The 14,987-nt window shown below is 37.9% G+C and overlaps 2 protein-coding genes across 2 annotated transcripts in view; one reads left to right on the top strand and one right to left on the bottom strand.

The window, feature by feature from the left end:
- Window positions 1–3,813: 3,813 nt before the first annotated feature.
- Window positions 3,814–14,987, bottom strand: part of LOC308698359 (protein NLRC3-like) — a 111,742-nt gene continuing 100,568 nt past the window's right edge. Inside the window, exons 8-9 of the mRNA XM_081378364.1 lie at window positions 5,322–5,365; window positions 3,814–5,246 (exon numbers count right to left, since the gene is read on the bottom strand). Coding sequence (XP_081234490.1) covers window positions 4,702–5,246; window positions 5,322–5,365 — 589 coding nt within the window. The 3' untranslated portion in view covers window positions 3,814–4,701. The remainder of the gene's footprint in view (window positions 5,247–5,321; window positions 5,366–14,987) is intronic.
- On the top strand, window positions 8,045–14,350 carry LOC308687197 (uncharacterized protein; the record flags this gene model as incomplete). Its single annotated transcript, XM_081359550.1, has 13 exons — window positions 8,045–8,116; window positions 8,223–8,352; window positions 9,168–9,560; window positions 9,691–9,792; window positions 9,873–10,105; window positions 10,438–10,616; window positions 10,872–10,965; window positions 12,092–12,209; window positions 12,299–12,390; window positions 12,573–12,690; window positions 13,856–13,960; window positions 14,069–14,259; window positions 14,342–14,350. 13 exons carry the CDS (start codon window positions 8,045–8,047, stop codon window positions 14,348–14,350), a joined length of 1,836 nt encoding a protein of 611 aa, XP_081215676.1.

Below are 14,987 nucleotides of genomic sequence, written 5' to 3'. Positions count from 1 at the left end.
CAACTGTTTGGTTACGGACTTTCTTCAAAAATTTTACTTTTACTTTCTTATGTAAATTCTGATTTGAATGTTTTCCTGCAATTCAAATTCCAGATTCCCGGTTGAATTCTGAATGGTGCGCAGCGCTGTGTGTGTTATGCATTATGAAATAAAGATAAACCCCTTTGTTCATCTTCAGGTGCTGATAGAGATCACAGACGTATCGTCCGTCATCACGTGAGACTTTGACGTGTGTAAAGGCGACGTGATCTTCAACATCTATCACTCCAGAAGAGTCCCTCAGCCAGCTAAAAGAGACGGCCTGAGCGCGCACAACCTCGCCTGTCCCGGCGGAAACAACGTCCAGCTCATCGACCGATCGTGGATGCTGGGACAAGACTACAGCATGGTGGAGACGGCCCTCACCTGCAGAGAGGGAGAGAGCGTACAGGTGAGGGAATCTCTCCAAACCGGTCAACAACATGGACGACTCAAACCAGACAAACTCTCATTCTCTTCTTTGGTTTCTCATCAGGGCTCTCATGTGACGCGCTGGCCTGGATTCTACATCCTGCAGTGGCGTCTCTACAGCACTCCAACATGCACTTCATCCAGTCGGCCGCGTGTCGATGATGTTCTGGCCTCTCTGCAGGTCTCCTCACACAAATGCAAAGTCATGTATTTCACAGAAGTGCTGCAGTCCTCTGATTTCAGGTCTGGATGTTTACATATTGCAAAGTGCTTAGCATAAAAATGGGAATGAATCATGGTAAACTATCATCTGGAAAGCCAAATGGTCTGTTTAAAGGTGTGTGTGTGTGTGTGTGTTTCCATCAGAGGCTCCATGAGCAGTCTGGAGTCGAGTCACAGCGGTTTCTCTCTGCTCAGCGCCGCCACCACCTCCTCCAACCAGTCACACACAGACTCCACCGTTTCCAGATAGCGTCTTCATCCAGCTGGAGAGACTTTAGCTCTACGGGATCACCAGTTCCCGAACAGAGGTTCACATTAAACCAACAAATGCCTGGATGAGTGCTGATCTTTTTCTGATAAACTACTGGCTTTTTGTAAATTACATGCAAGCTTTCTGTACATTGTTACAAATAAATGTGTAAATGTTTTTACTTTGGTTGTCTGATTGAGCAACTTTATGAATGTGGCGCATAAAGCTACACTCTGTAACTTTTTAGTTTGAAATGAATGAACAAAGTTTAACAATCATATCAAAAATTTATTTTCCAAACTGTGATTTTGATTTACCCTGAATCACTACGGTAAGTTTTTAATAATGGTTTTATTATAAATATTTTTGAGTTGTCAGGACGTTGTTCCTGGGAAACTGCTTACTTCCGTCATTAATCCAAGCATGTTACCGAAAATTTCCAATATAAAGAACAAAATATCTGTGAATAAAAAGCACAGGATACTGCTATATAAAGTAGGTGTCGTAGTAAATAAATAAATAAATATATATATATTATATATGCGTGTGTGTGTGTGTGTGTGTGTATAAAACGATTGTGTCTAATTAAACCACTCCATTCATTTTGATTTATTTCACAATCTCTTTACGAATATTTTAAAGTGTCAAAGGTCCCACTTTATATTGGGTGTCTTTAACTATTATGTACTAAAGTTTAATAATTTGATACAATGAACTTGTTGTGTACATACATGTTTTTACATAGAACTTATTTTTACAATACCCACATTTCTGTAATTACATCTATAACCACTGTTGACCCTTAAACCTTCCCATAGCACTAAACCAGTCCTTAAACGTACCCGTATCCCCCTCAACAGTGTCACGATTTCCCTTGTGTTCTGTATTCTAGGACTTTTATTTTGAAGTCTATTTTCTGTCTCCATTGTTCACTTCCTGTAGTTTGTTCCAGTTTGCCTCTGTTTCTAAAGTTACCCTTGTTTGTTCCCATGGTAATTCATTAGACACACCTGTTCTTTGTGTGTTTATTTAATAAATTATTGAGTAAATCCTCGCCTCTTCCCTGCTAACCGTAACAACTAGCAGAAAAAGTGTTTTGCAATACAATACGGACACGAGTACATTGTACTTATTTTTATGGAAGTACATAGAAGTGAAAAACACCTCTTATAAAGTGTAACCGCATTAGTTTTGGCTAAACAGACTTTTAACGGACGGACTGAAATCTCTCAGATTTCCAAAATATCTTCGTGTTTTGAAGATAAATGAAAGTCTTGGGTTTAGTACGACATGATAACAGAATTTAAATTTTTGGGTCAACTAACCCTTTACAGTTTTTCTCGATTGTTTACACACATTTTCTGAAAGCATGCCTCATATTCTCAGAACTCTACAGTACACAAACCCAAAAACACACACACAATGGGCAAAACCCCTCATTTCTCCTGCAAAATGAAACTTTACATTCAAAACAATGTTATTTCTTCTCAAAATGGTATTTTGTTTTCAAATGACACACACAAACCATCACATGAATAGACATTTATGAGAACCAGTTGAACACTGATGTGCTCAATGTAAAACACTATGATGAATGGAAAACACTTCTTCTGCATTCATCATAATGACTTAGGCCTTTTTTTGTTCAGTGTTACACTTACTACAGACAGTACATACATAAGTGTGTTGTAAAATATCTGAGAATATTGTTTTATACTCAGAATACACAAATACATGGTAACAAATATATTTTATTTTTCCCACAAAAACAATGTACACAGTGTACATCCCAACCAACACAAAGCTGCACATACAGTGGTCTACATACAAAACAACAGAAGAATTTACTGTATACAGTTACAGTAATAAATAAAAAAAATCCAATGCTCCATTGAAGATCTCACCTGTGGCCCTTTCATGCTAAAGCTCTGACTGCTAATTGTAAAACTGTGTGACGGGTGTTTGCCCATGTGATGAGTCAGTGTGCATATTTGAATGGCAGTGTGTTCCTTGTGAAAACAAGAGATTTTCTGCATGAAAATTTTGCCAAAAGCAGAGAATTGTGTGTAGTGTTTTGAAAAAAGTGTGTTTTAGAACTGCAATTTGAGTGTAAAGCAGGAACTGAGCTTGTAGTTCAGCAGAATTGGCTCAGGGGGTTGGTGAATGAGTTACATGTTGTGGTCATTGTGTCTCAAGTACCAGAAAATGTGTGTAAACAATTGAGAAAAACTGTAATATTTGAGCTACTGGTTGTGGGAATATTGTTAGTCTCATTTAAATGTCATGAGATATATTTGTATTGGTGAATGAGTGTGTGTGGATGTGAAGGCTGTTGTTCCTCTGATAACAGGGTTTATCATTTCTAGGTTGGGATGATTCACCTTTATTTCCTAAATCTCCATCACTGAAACATCTCGACTCTGTAATTCTTCTTTTAGATTCTCACAGAACAAATCATTGAAACTCCAGGGAGTGTGGAGTCTGTGTTAAGACTGTGTTCATGATTTTATTCAATCTTTTAAAGGACATTCTAAAAGGACATTATAAAGACGCGTAATGTACTGTCTTTATAAAGTATCTTCTTATTAACTGTCTGTACACTTACAAAGTTCTCAATGCTTCGGTTTGCATATAGGGACCCTCATTGTGCTACCGTGTTAGTGTGAGGCTATTTTGAGCCTTTGTTAGTGGTATTAACTTGCGATTTATTATTACTTATTCTCTGCCCCATATACTAGTGTTATGAGCTAATCTGTTTTTATAAATAAAACACTTTACATTCGATTATCATGAAAACGCATCCCAGAGAACGATCGACTCGGTAACCATGTGTTAATTACCCCTAGATTCATTTTTCACCGGACTTGTCCTTTAATGCAAGAACAATATACAACTTTTATAAACAACAATTTATTAATATATGCAATATCTCATAACATAATAGGCCTTGCGGACAGATAACAAAAAATAAGAATCAAAACAAATGCAATCAAACAAATAAATACATTTTCTGTAAGTCAGGGTGGTTTTAACTAAAAAAAAATTATGAATCTGAAATCTATTTACATAAATACTTCTTTTCTCTCGCAGTAATTTGTAATATCTTTTTCAAACATCTTTAATGACCTCATTAAATTATTAAGGTCTTTGTGAGTTCTATAACTAAAATGAGATTATCTTCTTAGAAACATCTGGATTCCTCATGTATAAAGTACCAGTGTGAAACTGAGCAGAGCCGATCCGACCGCAGTGAAGACAACCGTCCCAAAGATCATTTCATCAGCGCTATAAACCCCTCTGATGAAGGACCGGTCCAGTGTCCGAGAGTGTCCTGAGTGTTTGCTAGGCGGTTGCTATGGTTTCCATAAGTTATATGCATTAATACAAGTTCAACAGTTTCATGAACATCAGCTCTGCTCGTCTTCCTCACAGAATCAACAGAGTCAAATATATAATCACATATTTACACAAATAAACAACAAAAACACAGAAAACATCCTCTGATATTCTTAAAATGATCAACAAGATCTTCAAATCAACATCAACAAATGTTCAGACACAATAACACACACACACACACAACAGGACAGTGAGTGAGTTTATATACTGATCATAGACTAACACACATTAAAAACTGTGTTGCTGTTCTTGTTTCTTCTCTCGTGTGTGTTTCTGTGTTTTAGTCAGTGTGTGTGTTAGTTGTATGTGTGTGTCAGTCAGTGTGTGTGTTAGTCAGTTGTATGTGTGTATGTGTGTGTGTGTGTGTGTCAGTCAGTCAGTCAGTGTGTGTGTTTAATGTGACACAGAGACACTGAAGAGTCTGAATAATTAAGTCTAAATCCAGCATAGAGGGGTTCAGTGAATGTGTGTGTGAATGTGTGTAAGTGTGCGAGTGTGTGTGTGTCAGAGACGCTGTAGAAGGACAGAGTGCCGGCCGACACGTCCACACACACTCCTACTCTCTTACAGGATCCTGAACCAGCAGAAACATCAGTGGAGTTACTATTGTGCCAGACAGTGAATCTGTGATCAGAGCATTCAAGACTCCAGGACTTCTGATTCAGTCCAAACCCACAGTCACTCCCTCCTTTCCTCTTGATTCCTTTATATGACACTGATATACCAGTATAATCTCCACTCCATTCAGCCTCCCAGTAACAGCGTCCAGTCAGACTCTCTCCACACAGAACCTGATGAACATCAAATCTCTCTGGATGATCAGGATACGACTGACTCTCTGTCACACACGTCACCTTTCTGTTCTCCTCAGACAGAGCGAGACGAGTGTGTGCTGTGTTTGGATCCAGTGTGAGATCAACGGCATCTGAACACAAGAACACACACATTACAACACCAACATTTACAACAACACACACTAAATCTGTGTTTCTGGACTTACATTTGTGTAATTTTGACATCATCAACTCTCCTCCGTGATCCATACTAGAAAACACACACACACACACACACACACACACACACACACAGAGAGAGAGAGAGAGAGAGAGAGAGAGAGAGAGAGAGAGAGAGAGAGAGAGAGAGAGAGAGAGAGAGAGAGAGTTATTACACAAAAACAGAAGTTTCTCATATTGTGAACACAAATTCTGTTTGATTCTTTCTTTCTTTCCTTTTCTTTGTTTCTCTTTCTTTCCTTTTTTCATTCTTTCTTCCTTTTCCTTCTTTCCTTTTCTTTGTTTGTCTTTCTTTCCTTTTCTTTCTTTTTCTTTTTTCTTTCCTTTTCTTTCTTTATCTTCCTTTCTTTCTCTTTCTTTCCCTTTCTTTCTTTCCCTTTCTTTCTTTCTCTTTCTTTCCTTTTCTTTCCTTTCTTTCTCTTTCTTTCCTTTTCTTTCCTTTCTTTCCTTTTCTTTTCTTTCTTTCATTTTCTTTCTTTCTCTTTCTTTCTTTCCTTTCTTTCTCTTTCTGTTTCTCTCTTTCCTTCCTTTTCTTTTTTCTCTTCTTTTTCTTTCTTTCTCTTTCTTCCTTTTCTTTCTTTCTTTCTTTCTTTCTTTCTTTCTTTCTTTCTTTCTTTCTTTCTTTCTTTCCTTTTCTTTCTTTCTTTCTTTCTCTTTCTTTCTTTCTTTCTCTCCCTTTCTTTCTCTCCCTTTCTTTCTCTCCCTTTCTTTCTCTCCCTTTCTTTCTTTCTTTCTTTCTTTCTTTCTTTCTTTCTTTCTTTCTTTCTTTCTTTCTTTCTTTCTTTCTTTCTTTCTTTCTTTCTTTCCTTTTCTTTCTTTCTTTTTCTCTCTTTCTTTCTCTTTCTTTCTCTCTCTCTCTCTCTCTCTCTCTCTCTCTCTCTCTCTCTTTCTTTCTTTCTTTCTTTCTTTCTTTCTTTCTTTCTTTCTTTCTTTCTTTCTTTCTTTCTTTCTTTCTTTCTTTCTTTCATGTAGGGTTAATTATGAATGACTGTGTTTGTCATCTAAAGGTTCTCATCAGCACAAAGTCTCTTTAAGTCATTTCACTCCACAGACATTTCTGAAACGCTTCTCTCTTTGAATGAGGAAACATCAGATTCAGCAATTCTGTTTACCAAGCTTATTTCTAAATTTCATATTTGAAATCCCCAATTAAATCTGACAACAACTGTCTCATAAATGTAGTTTCTAAATACTCGAATCATGACAAAAGCTTATTTTTCAGGCTGCATCAGTTCAGGCAACCCGTTCTCATCAGTCTGCGTATAAATAACACGACTTTACACTTTCAAATTGCGTGCAATGAATACGCCAAAATCCAATTTTGCGTGCATATGATACGCCAATCCTTCCCATTAACTTCGGTGGAGAGCAGATGCGTCTAAATACCACGCATCACCTTCAACTGCAATGACGTCACCAACGAGGCTCAGTTCGCCTGCACCTGATGCGCGTATCGTAATCGTTACACCTTCAAACAGGTAAGTAAGGGCAGCAATCCTTTTTTTTGTAATGAGATCACGGTGTTAACTGTATTATTTTAATTATTTCAGTGTTTCTGTTACATGGGTCGCGTCAAAATGGCAGCGTAATGCGTTAAAATTAGTTGTTAGTGGAACCGTGGGCTGCTCCGTTAGCACAGCTGGTATCCTACCATTGACATTAGCCTAAGCTAACTTCTGCTGTATGCATGTTGCAGTTTGAAAGAAATAAAAAAGTGTTTTTAATCATGTTTTGACATGGCTGATGACAGCACTACAAATCAACAGAGTGAATTAGTGTTTGCTAAAGTTTTTAGCTAAAGTGGCATGGTTAGCCTAAGCCTACGGAACCCCCTAGGGGTCAATATTAATAATGTGGACTAATTAGTGCGCATGGAATAATTCAGGCACGCGCAGACATTACTAGTTGCTTTGCAGATGCATGATTCTGTAGGGTTGGATTAGACTCCTCTCCCCAAGATATTTGATTTCTAATGTCATCATATAAAGTGCATTTTACCTAAATTGCACATTGTTGGTTTGGTTGCTTCTATTTAGGGCTGTGAAATGATTAATCACTGTCCATAATTATTTTGTATATATATAAATACACACACATGCATGTATATATTTAAGAAATATTTGCATATATATATATATATATATATATATATATATATATATATATATATATATATATATATATATATATAATTTGTATTATAAATAAATATTTTATATATAAATATTTTTTTCTTAAATATTTACATGCATGTGTGTGTATTTATATATACAAAATAATTCTGCACACTACACACATATATTATGTGAACACAAACTTTTATTTTGGATGTGATTAATCATTTCACAGCCCTACTTCTATTGCTCTCTTCATTTGTAAGTGGCATTAGATAAAAGCATCACATGATTAAATGTAAAGGAAAATTAAGCAAGATTTAGACTAGACCCTTTGTCTGTGAGTGTGGCCTTGGTAAAATAAACAATTGAATACAGAAATATCATTATAGTTACAACCAGGTTGAAATGAAAATCTGCATTCTCCTGCAAATAGTCAGACACCACTATCCTCTACCGGAAAATTAAACTTTTTAACCTTTACCCTCATATCACTGATGTGGTCCAAACTTTCCATTCAATTATAATAGTCAGCAAGTTTGAGTTGCAGGCAGATCTCAGATCTAACTGACACCTTTATTTTTGGTTTAAGTACAATGTCAAGAGGAAATAAGAACAAACTAGAAGCTGTTCTTCAGCTCGGGGATGCATTTGTTGAAGAGATACAGGCAAGTTTCATACTTGTTATACACAAATGTGTAATTAATTAACTCCAGTTAGTTAATGCCTATGTTTCAAATTCACCCATCTACTTTTCATTACATGTGCATAAAGAAACGTAACACAGAGTTACAAACTCAGAAGGCTGAAGTCACAGGACAATCTAAAGTGACCTGGTGGAAGAGGGACTGTGATGGGCAGCGTGTGACCACCAGCAAGCGGAGGAAAAAAGCTTCATCTGCTGGTTAGTGTACATCTTATCTAATTTATGTCAAATACTTCAAATGGAGAGTGATGATGTGTGATTTAGAGTAGGTGCTGGTTTGATAATGCTGTTGTTACTCAATATTCTGTATGCTTGCACATTCATAATGTAAATTATGGTTTGATAGTAGTACATAGATAGTACATAGGTTTGATAGTTTCCATGTTGCAAGTTTGCCAAAGGTTTCAGCTTTTATTTTTGTACATCTGGCAAAGAGTTTGAAAGAATTGTACTCTAATAAGAATTCTAATGGGGTTTATATTATTTTTACTTTCAAACAGTTGGTACCGGTACTTCTGCATGTGCTAGTTCCACCATCACAGCTTCATGTACTAGCTACCAAGATCCTGGTAAGTAGAAAAACTACTTTAAAAAACACTTTTCATAATATGTTATGCTTCAAATGAAAACAAGGAGTTACGTAAAAAGGAAGCCTCGTTATACATGATCTTTTGCTATGTTTAGTAACTCATCTAACGATGTTCCTTTTCTAAATGCTTTTTCCACAGTCCCCTAACATGCCTCAAATATTAGAGTTACCACAATTTGGTTCATCAAGCCCTGTCAACATGACAGAAATAGGAACACTTTAGACAATAGCATCACTGTTTCTCAGAAAAATCACATGGTTGTTGTTTAGTTTCACAATTAAGTGGGCAACACTACTGACAGCCAGCACCTACACAGAATCTTAAGGGTCATGGATTTGATTGCTCATTTCAAACGATCCTTTCACCCTCTGCCTTCTCTGCTATCACTGGACTGTTTTTATTTTTCTCTTTCTCTCTCTGAAGATTTTAATATGCAGAGGCTTGAGGACCTTCTACGGGATTCAGAGAGCATTGATGGGCAAGATTTTGCTCAGCAGCCATCTTTGTCCAGTTGGTGTCAAAGACAGAAAGGGGTCCAACGATGCTGGCAACAGGCGAGGCCACAAAACATTCATAACTTGTTGTCAGCTGAGAACATTGTCCAGATAAAGTGCAACCACTGTCACGTGACAGAAGCCATCATCCGTTGCATGGAATGTTTGCCCTCAGAGTGGTTTTGTGCAGACTGTGATCAACTGGTACATAAACGCCACACTCTGCACAGTAGGCAGACCACCATGTATGGCTTTTATAAATACATTCCCCCAACAGAGTTTGTGAAACTCCATGATGATAAGTACATCATCTGTGAACAAGGTTGGTGTCTCTCTTTCAGTTGATTTGCAGTTTTTCATCAACACACAACATAATTCATTATGTTTTCCAAGTACTTGCTAACAATCCAAACATTCTTTAATGTCATCCTGATTGTCCTTTGCTCTTTCAGATTGTTTGCTGCCAGCAGCCTTTCCTCAAAATATATGCTCCTGTGACACTGGAGATGTTGCAATCTCTGTTGGTAGATCCATCATACTGGTTTCCATAAATGGTAGGATTGGGTAAAAAAATATTGTTTATCTAACATTACTTTAGTTCCTTGTTAGTTATTTGTCTTTCATGTGCTCTCAGGCCGTTATAATCTTCACGTTCCGGTGCTAACATGCAAACATTGCAATAAGCAATGGGCTCCAGAAGTCAGTGACTTTGTAAGGAGTGGTTACTGGCCCGCTACCATGCAAGCACAGACACTTTTCCACCAAGATCTGTTCCATTCCTTTGAAGCTATGAAGACAACAGCTCCAGGAATGTCAGTGAAAGCCTTCACAGCAATGTTGGACCAGAGAACAAAGCGGTTTGGAAGAGTGAGTGAAAATTTGAAGCTGAAAGACAAATGCATTCGTTATTATAACGAGGTTATAAGTTATTATAAGTAGCTGTAAGGCTAGACAGTATGGCAAAAAGGGTGTTCGAGTCCAAACAGGGCGCAAATTCAAATATACCCACATATGAAGTCAAGTTCCACAAGTGGCTGTAATATTTCAGGTTACTGAAATTAACTGAACTGAAGACCATATTAGACAGCATTGCCAATTGCATCCTTTTTTTGGGTTTGAAAAGGTACATTGACAAAACATAAATGGGGTGACCTTATAGTTCATTGTCATTTAAAGTTGTTCTATAAATTGTTTTTCAGACTGGCAAAGTGAATGCAGATGCTTTTCAGAGGAGCTTTCTGCAATTTGTGTACTGCAACTCTGAAGAGGACCAACTTCTGGAAAAGGAGCCATTTGTCTGTCCAGCCTGTAGTCCTGAAATGGTGGCTGTTTCAGTGGATGGCAACAGAAAACTCTACAGGTTCCAGAAAGCAAACCAGTGAGTTTTGTGTACATATTAAAAACAGCCAATGTAGTTAATGTATGTACTTGCTATTAACATTATAATAATAATATAGTTCTCATTTTATTTAAAATTAAGCTGTTGATACTGTAGCTGTTGAATATAATGTCCATGTTAGACTTTGTAACCTTGTTTCTAAAAAAAGTGTCATATAAATACAATTATTATAATTTATTATTATTATGTAAAACTTCTTACTACAGTGGTTATCCAGAATACATTTTGTTGTAGGAGTGAAGAGCCAGGGTTCTTTGATGGAGTGTTTTTATCCCAAGACTCTGAGGTGTCCAGTTTTGTTGAGGAAGTCCGGGGGGCTGTCAAGAGTGTAAGTTTTCAATCAGGCTGAGCAGCGGGTATCTCTGGCTTATTTTATAACTAATTGGAAGTAAAGTTGGAAACACTGTAGTCTTATTAGGTGTTCAGATGAGGGAATCTTTGATCAGGTGTTGAGATGGCAATGGTAGGTTGCTGATGTTAGCGATGAAATCGGACTTTCACAAAGAGTGAAGTTGCAGAGCTGGATGAAAAAATACAACTAGATTCTAATCCAGAGGGCACAGTATATCTATAGTATTGGTTGCCGCACATACAGTATATCTGACACAATTTCTGACAAAGTTAGAGTCTATTGCAATTATCCTCCTGCATGCTAAATGGCAAATAATTTCAATTGGTTTGTTATACTCCAGGGTGTTGCAGATGGAAGATGGGTCAGGCAATCAAAGACAAAATCTAATCAGACTGTAATTGTTGGTGTGTGTGAGTGTGCAGCCCTGCTATTTAACTTTTTACTTTGGTAGACGGCAGGAAGAGCGATGTGTGGGGACTCCCACTGGACAGCAGCAAGAGAGACATCAAAGCAGGCCAACAAGTTGGATGAAGAAGGTGTGGAAATTGCTGTATGCAGGCATGGATTCCTCCTCAAAGGTTGGTATTGGTCTTGATAAATTGCAATGAAAAATATTTGTAGATGAAACATCTGAAGCCTATTCTTCATCATTTCATTTTTCCAAAAGGTCTGAATATGTATAGAGGAGAAATCTTTGCATATCCAATGTTTCTCCAAAAAGAGTTCCAGGCTGCTGCATTTTTGGCCATGGATGTGACCTGCCGTTATGTGCCATACCTTGAGAAGGTGTCAGAGGCCCTGACTCATCTTCAACCTCTTAAGAAAATGAAACATTGCTTGTCCGTGATGCATGCCAAAGCCCACAATACAAAATGCGAGGTGATGCTTTTAACTACTTTTACATTTCAGAGTGATGTATCCAACAATTAACGTAAAGTACCACAATGAATGATGTTGTGACCCAAACAACATCCCAGGAGTGTGTTTTGATTTGTACATGAGCCCCTATGTGCTTTCCTGTACAGCTGGTGACCTTGGGATTTGCATCAATATTGATCACCCTGTTGTCCACCCTGTTTAACAAGTCCACTGCTTCCTGTAGATTATGTGGAATGCAAGGAACCAGGAAGGTGCTGGAACCACTCTTGGCGAAGAAGTAGAGCAAGTGAATAGTTTTCTCTCCCGATGTGCCCTGACGACAAAGTACATGTCCAAGTCAGGTTTGTAAGCTTCTTTGCCCCCTGCTCCCCTGCAAATGTACACATTAACATTTTACAATTTATTGTGATTTTTCTATTGTTCTTTACAGTAAGAACTGATATGCTTACTGTCCATGCTATTGGGTGGAATCAACGTAAAGAGGACGGCCTCCACATTGCCTTGTCTTCCAGATTCAAAAAGGTATGTTCGTGTATTGAAAAAGGATGGACTATTTTAAACCGTTAAATTTGAACTTAAAGTCCACCCAAAATGCATCACTTCAGCTATGTATATGTAGTCGAATATGTCATATTAAATCAGGCAGGAACATACTTTTTGGTATTTTATGAAATGACAGTGTGTTGTGTGTTGCTGTTTTGTAGACAGCAGAAAACACATTAGATGCAACAGAGAGCCTGAAGAAGATGCAGGACCAGTTGCATTGCAGTGATGACATGCTAAAGCAGTGGGTTGTTGATGTCAAGCAGTGGGCCAGTAGCGGTAAGGGCAATGTTGTTTTATACATGAACAGTGTTGGAGTAATTTAGTTGTAATGCATGTAGCTGTAGCTTAATGTTCAATTATGATGTGGGGATGGGCACTATTTGCAAGTCATAAGTCTTCAATTAGTATTTTGACTTAAAGAAAGTAAACATCTTAGCAATGAAAACAGAATGATTGGTGCATGTTCATGCAAATCAGACCAAAATGGAACAATATTATTTGAGGTAGGAAATGACAGACCAAGCAAAATGTGCCAGTAAAGCCCAATTTATACTTCTGCGTCGAACTCCCGCCGTAGCAACGTCGTAGGCTGTGTGTAGTGTGCGTACCCTGACGTGCAACTCTACAAAAATGTAACAACACGTCAACTCTACGCGAACGCAAGCGCTGTGATTGGTCTGCTAGGACCGCTCCCTCTGGTTTCACATGCTCCCTCTGCAAGTGTACTTGTGCGTCAACACGGACAACGACGCAGAAGTATATATGAAAACCGACGCGTAGTCTGTAGTGTAGTGGCTCCAGCGTAGGTCCGACACAGAAGTATAAATCAGCCTTAAGGCTCCATGTTTGCAGCATTCATGCATGCTCCACTTGTAATTCTGATATTTTCAAAAGACACTTGTTGGTTCTCATTATTGGTGCAAGTATCTCAGTTTTCTACAGATCTAGTTTCTGTTTCCAATGAGAAGCTATGAACCTAAGGATTTGACTTTTTTTCTTAATCCGCAAGAGCACCACGTGTTACTTCTGTCAGTTCAGAGGATATCAGGGTTTTTTTCATCTTTGAAAGTTTGGCCTATTGGTGGAGCTACAATAAAGGTCATGGGGTCACCAAATTCGATGTGTGGAATGGATAGGGGACATAATCCCCCATCAATGACTTTCATAAAGAAAGACTGTGGACTATGGACTCTCATAAACACACTCTTGAAAAGTGATGATAATAAAGATATCACACAGATTAGATGCCTATGCCTCTTGGCCTATGTTGCTTGGTCCCTAATTCTTGCTGAAACATGCAGTCAGTGTCCAGTACGGTATGAGAAAAACATACGAGATAGACATTTCTGTCCAAATTAAACATTGTCCTAAAGTGTGTTTGTTGCACACTGTCAAACTTAAATGTTTGAAACTTTTCTCTTTCTTCTTAACTTGAATTTAGGAAATGCAGCAGCCAGTTCTGTTGATGCTCGTGGTTTGCAGATCTCCATCGACACACTCTTTGTGAGCATTTGTCAGAAGAAACACTACCTTTATAGACAGAATGGTATGTATTAGTAAATGTAAGTGATGTAGATGCAAGTTATATTGTTTCTGTTCATTAAATGTCATGGCAGCTCTTTTGTAATACCATTGTTTTTTGCTCTTATTACAGATCGCAACAAAAGGCGTCAGAAGATTACTCAGAAGATTGCCCAAGAAAAGAAGCGCTTGCTAGATGAGATCCAGAGATACAACAAACAACCTGATGGTGATCCTGTGGACACACAATCAGTTGTGCATAAACTCTCCAACAAAGCTGCAGAGAGCATGATCTGGCCTTGGCAGGAACAGAACACAGGTTTTGTATTAATATTTAACTTTGTGTTTATTTAAATGTATCATCATCAAATTAGTTTATTAATGTATAATCTTTTCATTCCTTCAGACGGTATAGACATTCTCACCAAGAAGAAGCTTTTTGACCAACTAATGCTGGTCTCACGACTGACAGAAGAGAAGCAGATCCTTGTGAAGGAGATGATGCAGCACTGTCAGTACCTTAAGGACTCGATTGCAAAGGTCCAGACACTGATAGCCACCATTTCAGATTGCATAAAAACAGGAAGTAAGTGTATTGGCTCAAGAACTAAGGATACATGGACTTCAAAGATTATTTTATCCAATTATTATTTTCCAATTTGACTTTGTATTTAACATTTGTTCTAACATAAGCTCTCTCTGATAAAATGTTTAGTGTGATGGTAATTCCATTACTCTTCATGTGTGAACTTTTAGGCTATCCCAATGGATTCACAGAGGAGGCATCCAAGGGCCTCATCAGTCTACTTAAGAGAAGACTGTATAACCTTAGACTCAAGCAGCAGACTGTAGCATGCACATACAGAGGCATTCTCGAACCAACTCCTAGGCTGGTGGAAGAAGATGAAGGGGAAATGGAGGAAATGGACTGGCAACGTGACCTCAGCTCTGATGATGATGATGATGATGAGCTGGGGACTCAAGTCACTTGACTTAGGACTCAAGTCACAGTTGTAATCCCTTTTGCTTTGACTTGTACTTTGATGACTTGA

This window comes from Scardinius erythrophthalmus, assembly GCF_964197995.2.
Source record: "Scardinius erythrophthalmus genome assembly, chromosome: 1".
Lineage (NCBI taxonomy): Eukaryota > Metazoa > Chordata > Actinopteri > Cypriniformes > Leuciscidae > Scardinius > Scardinius erythrophthalmus.
Note: the sequence above shows the minus strand (reverse complement) of the source record. Positions and strands in the feature narration are given on the sequence as shown.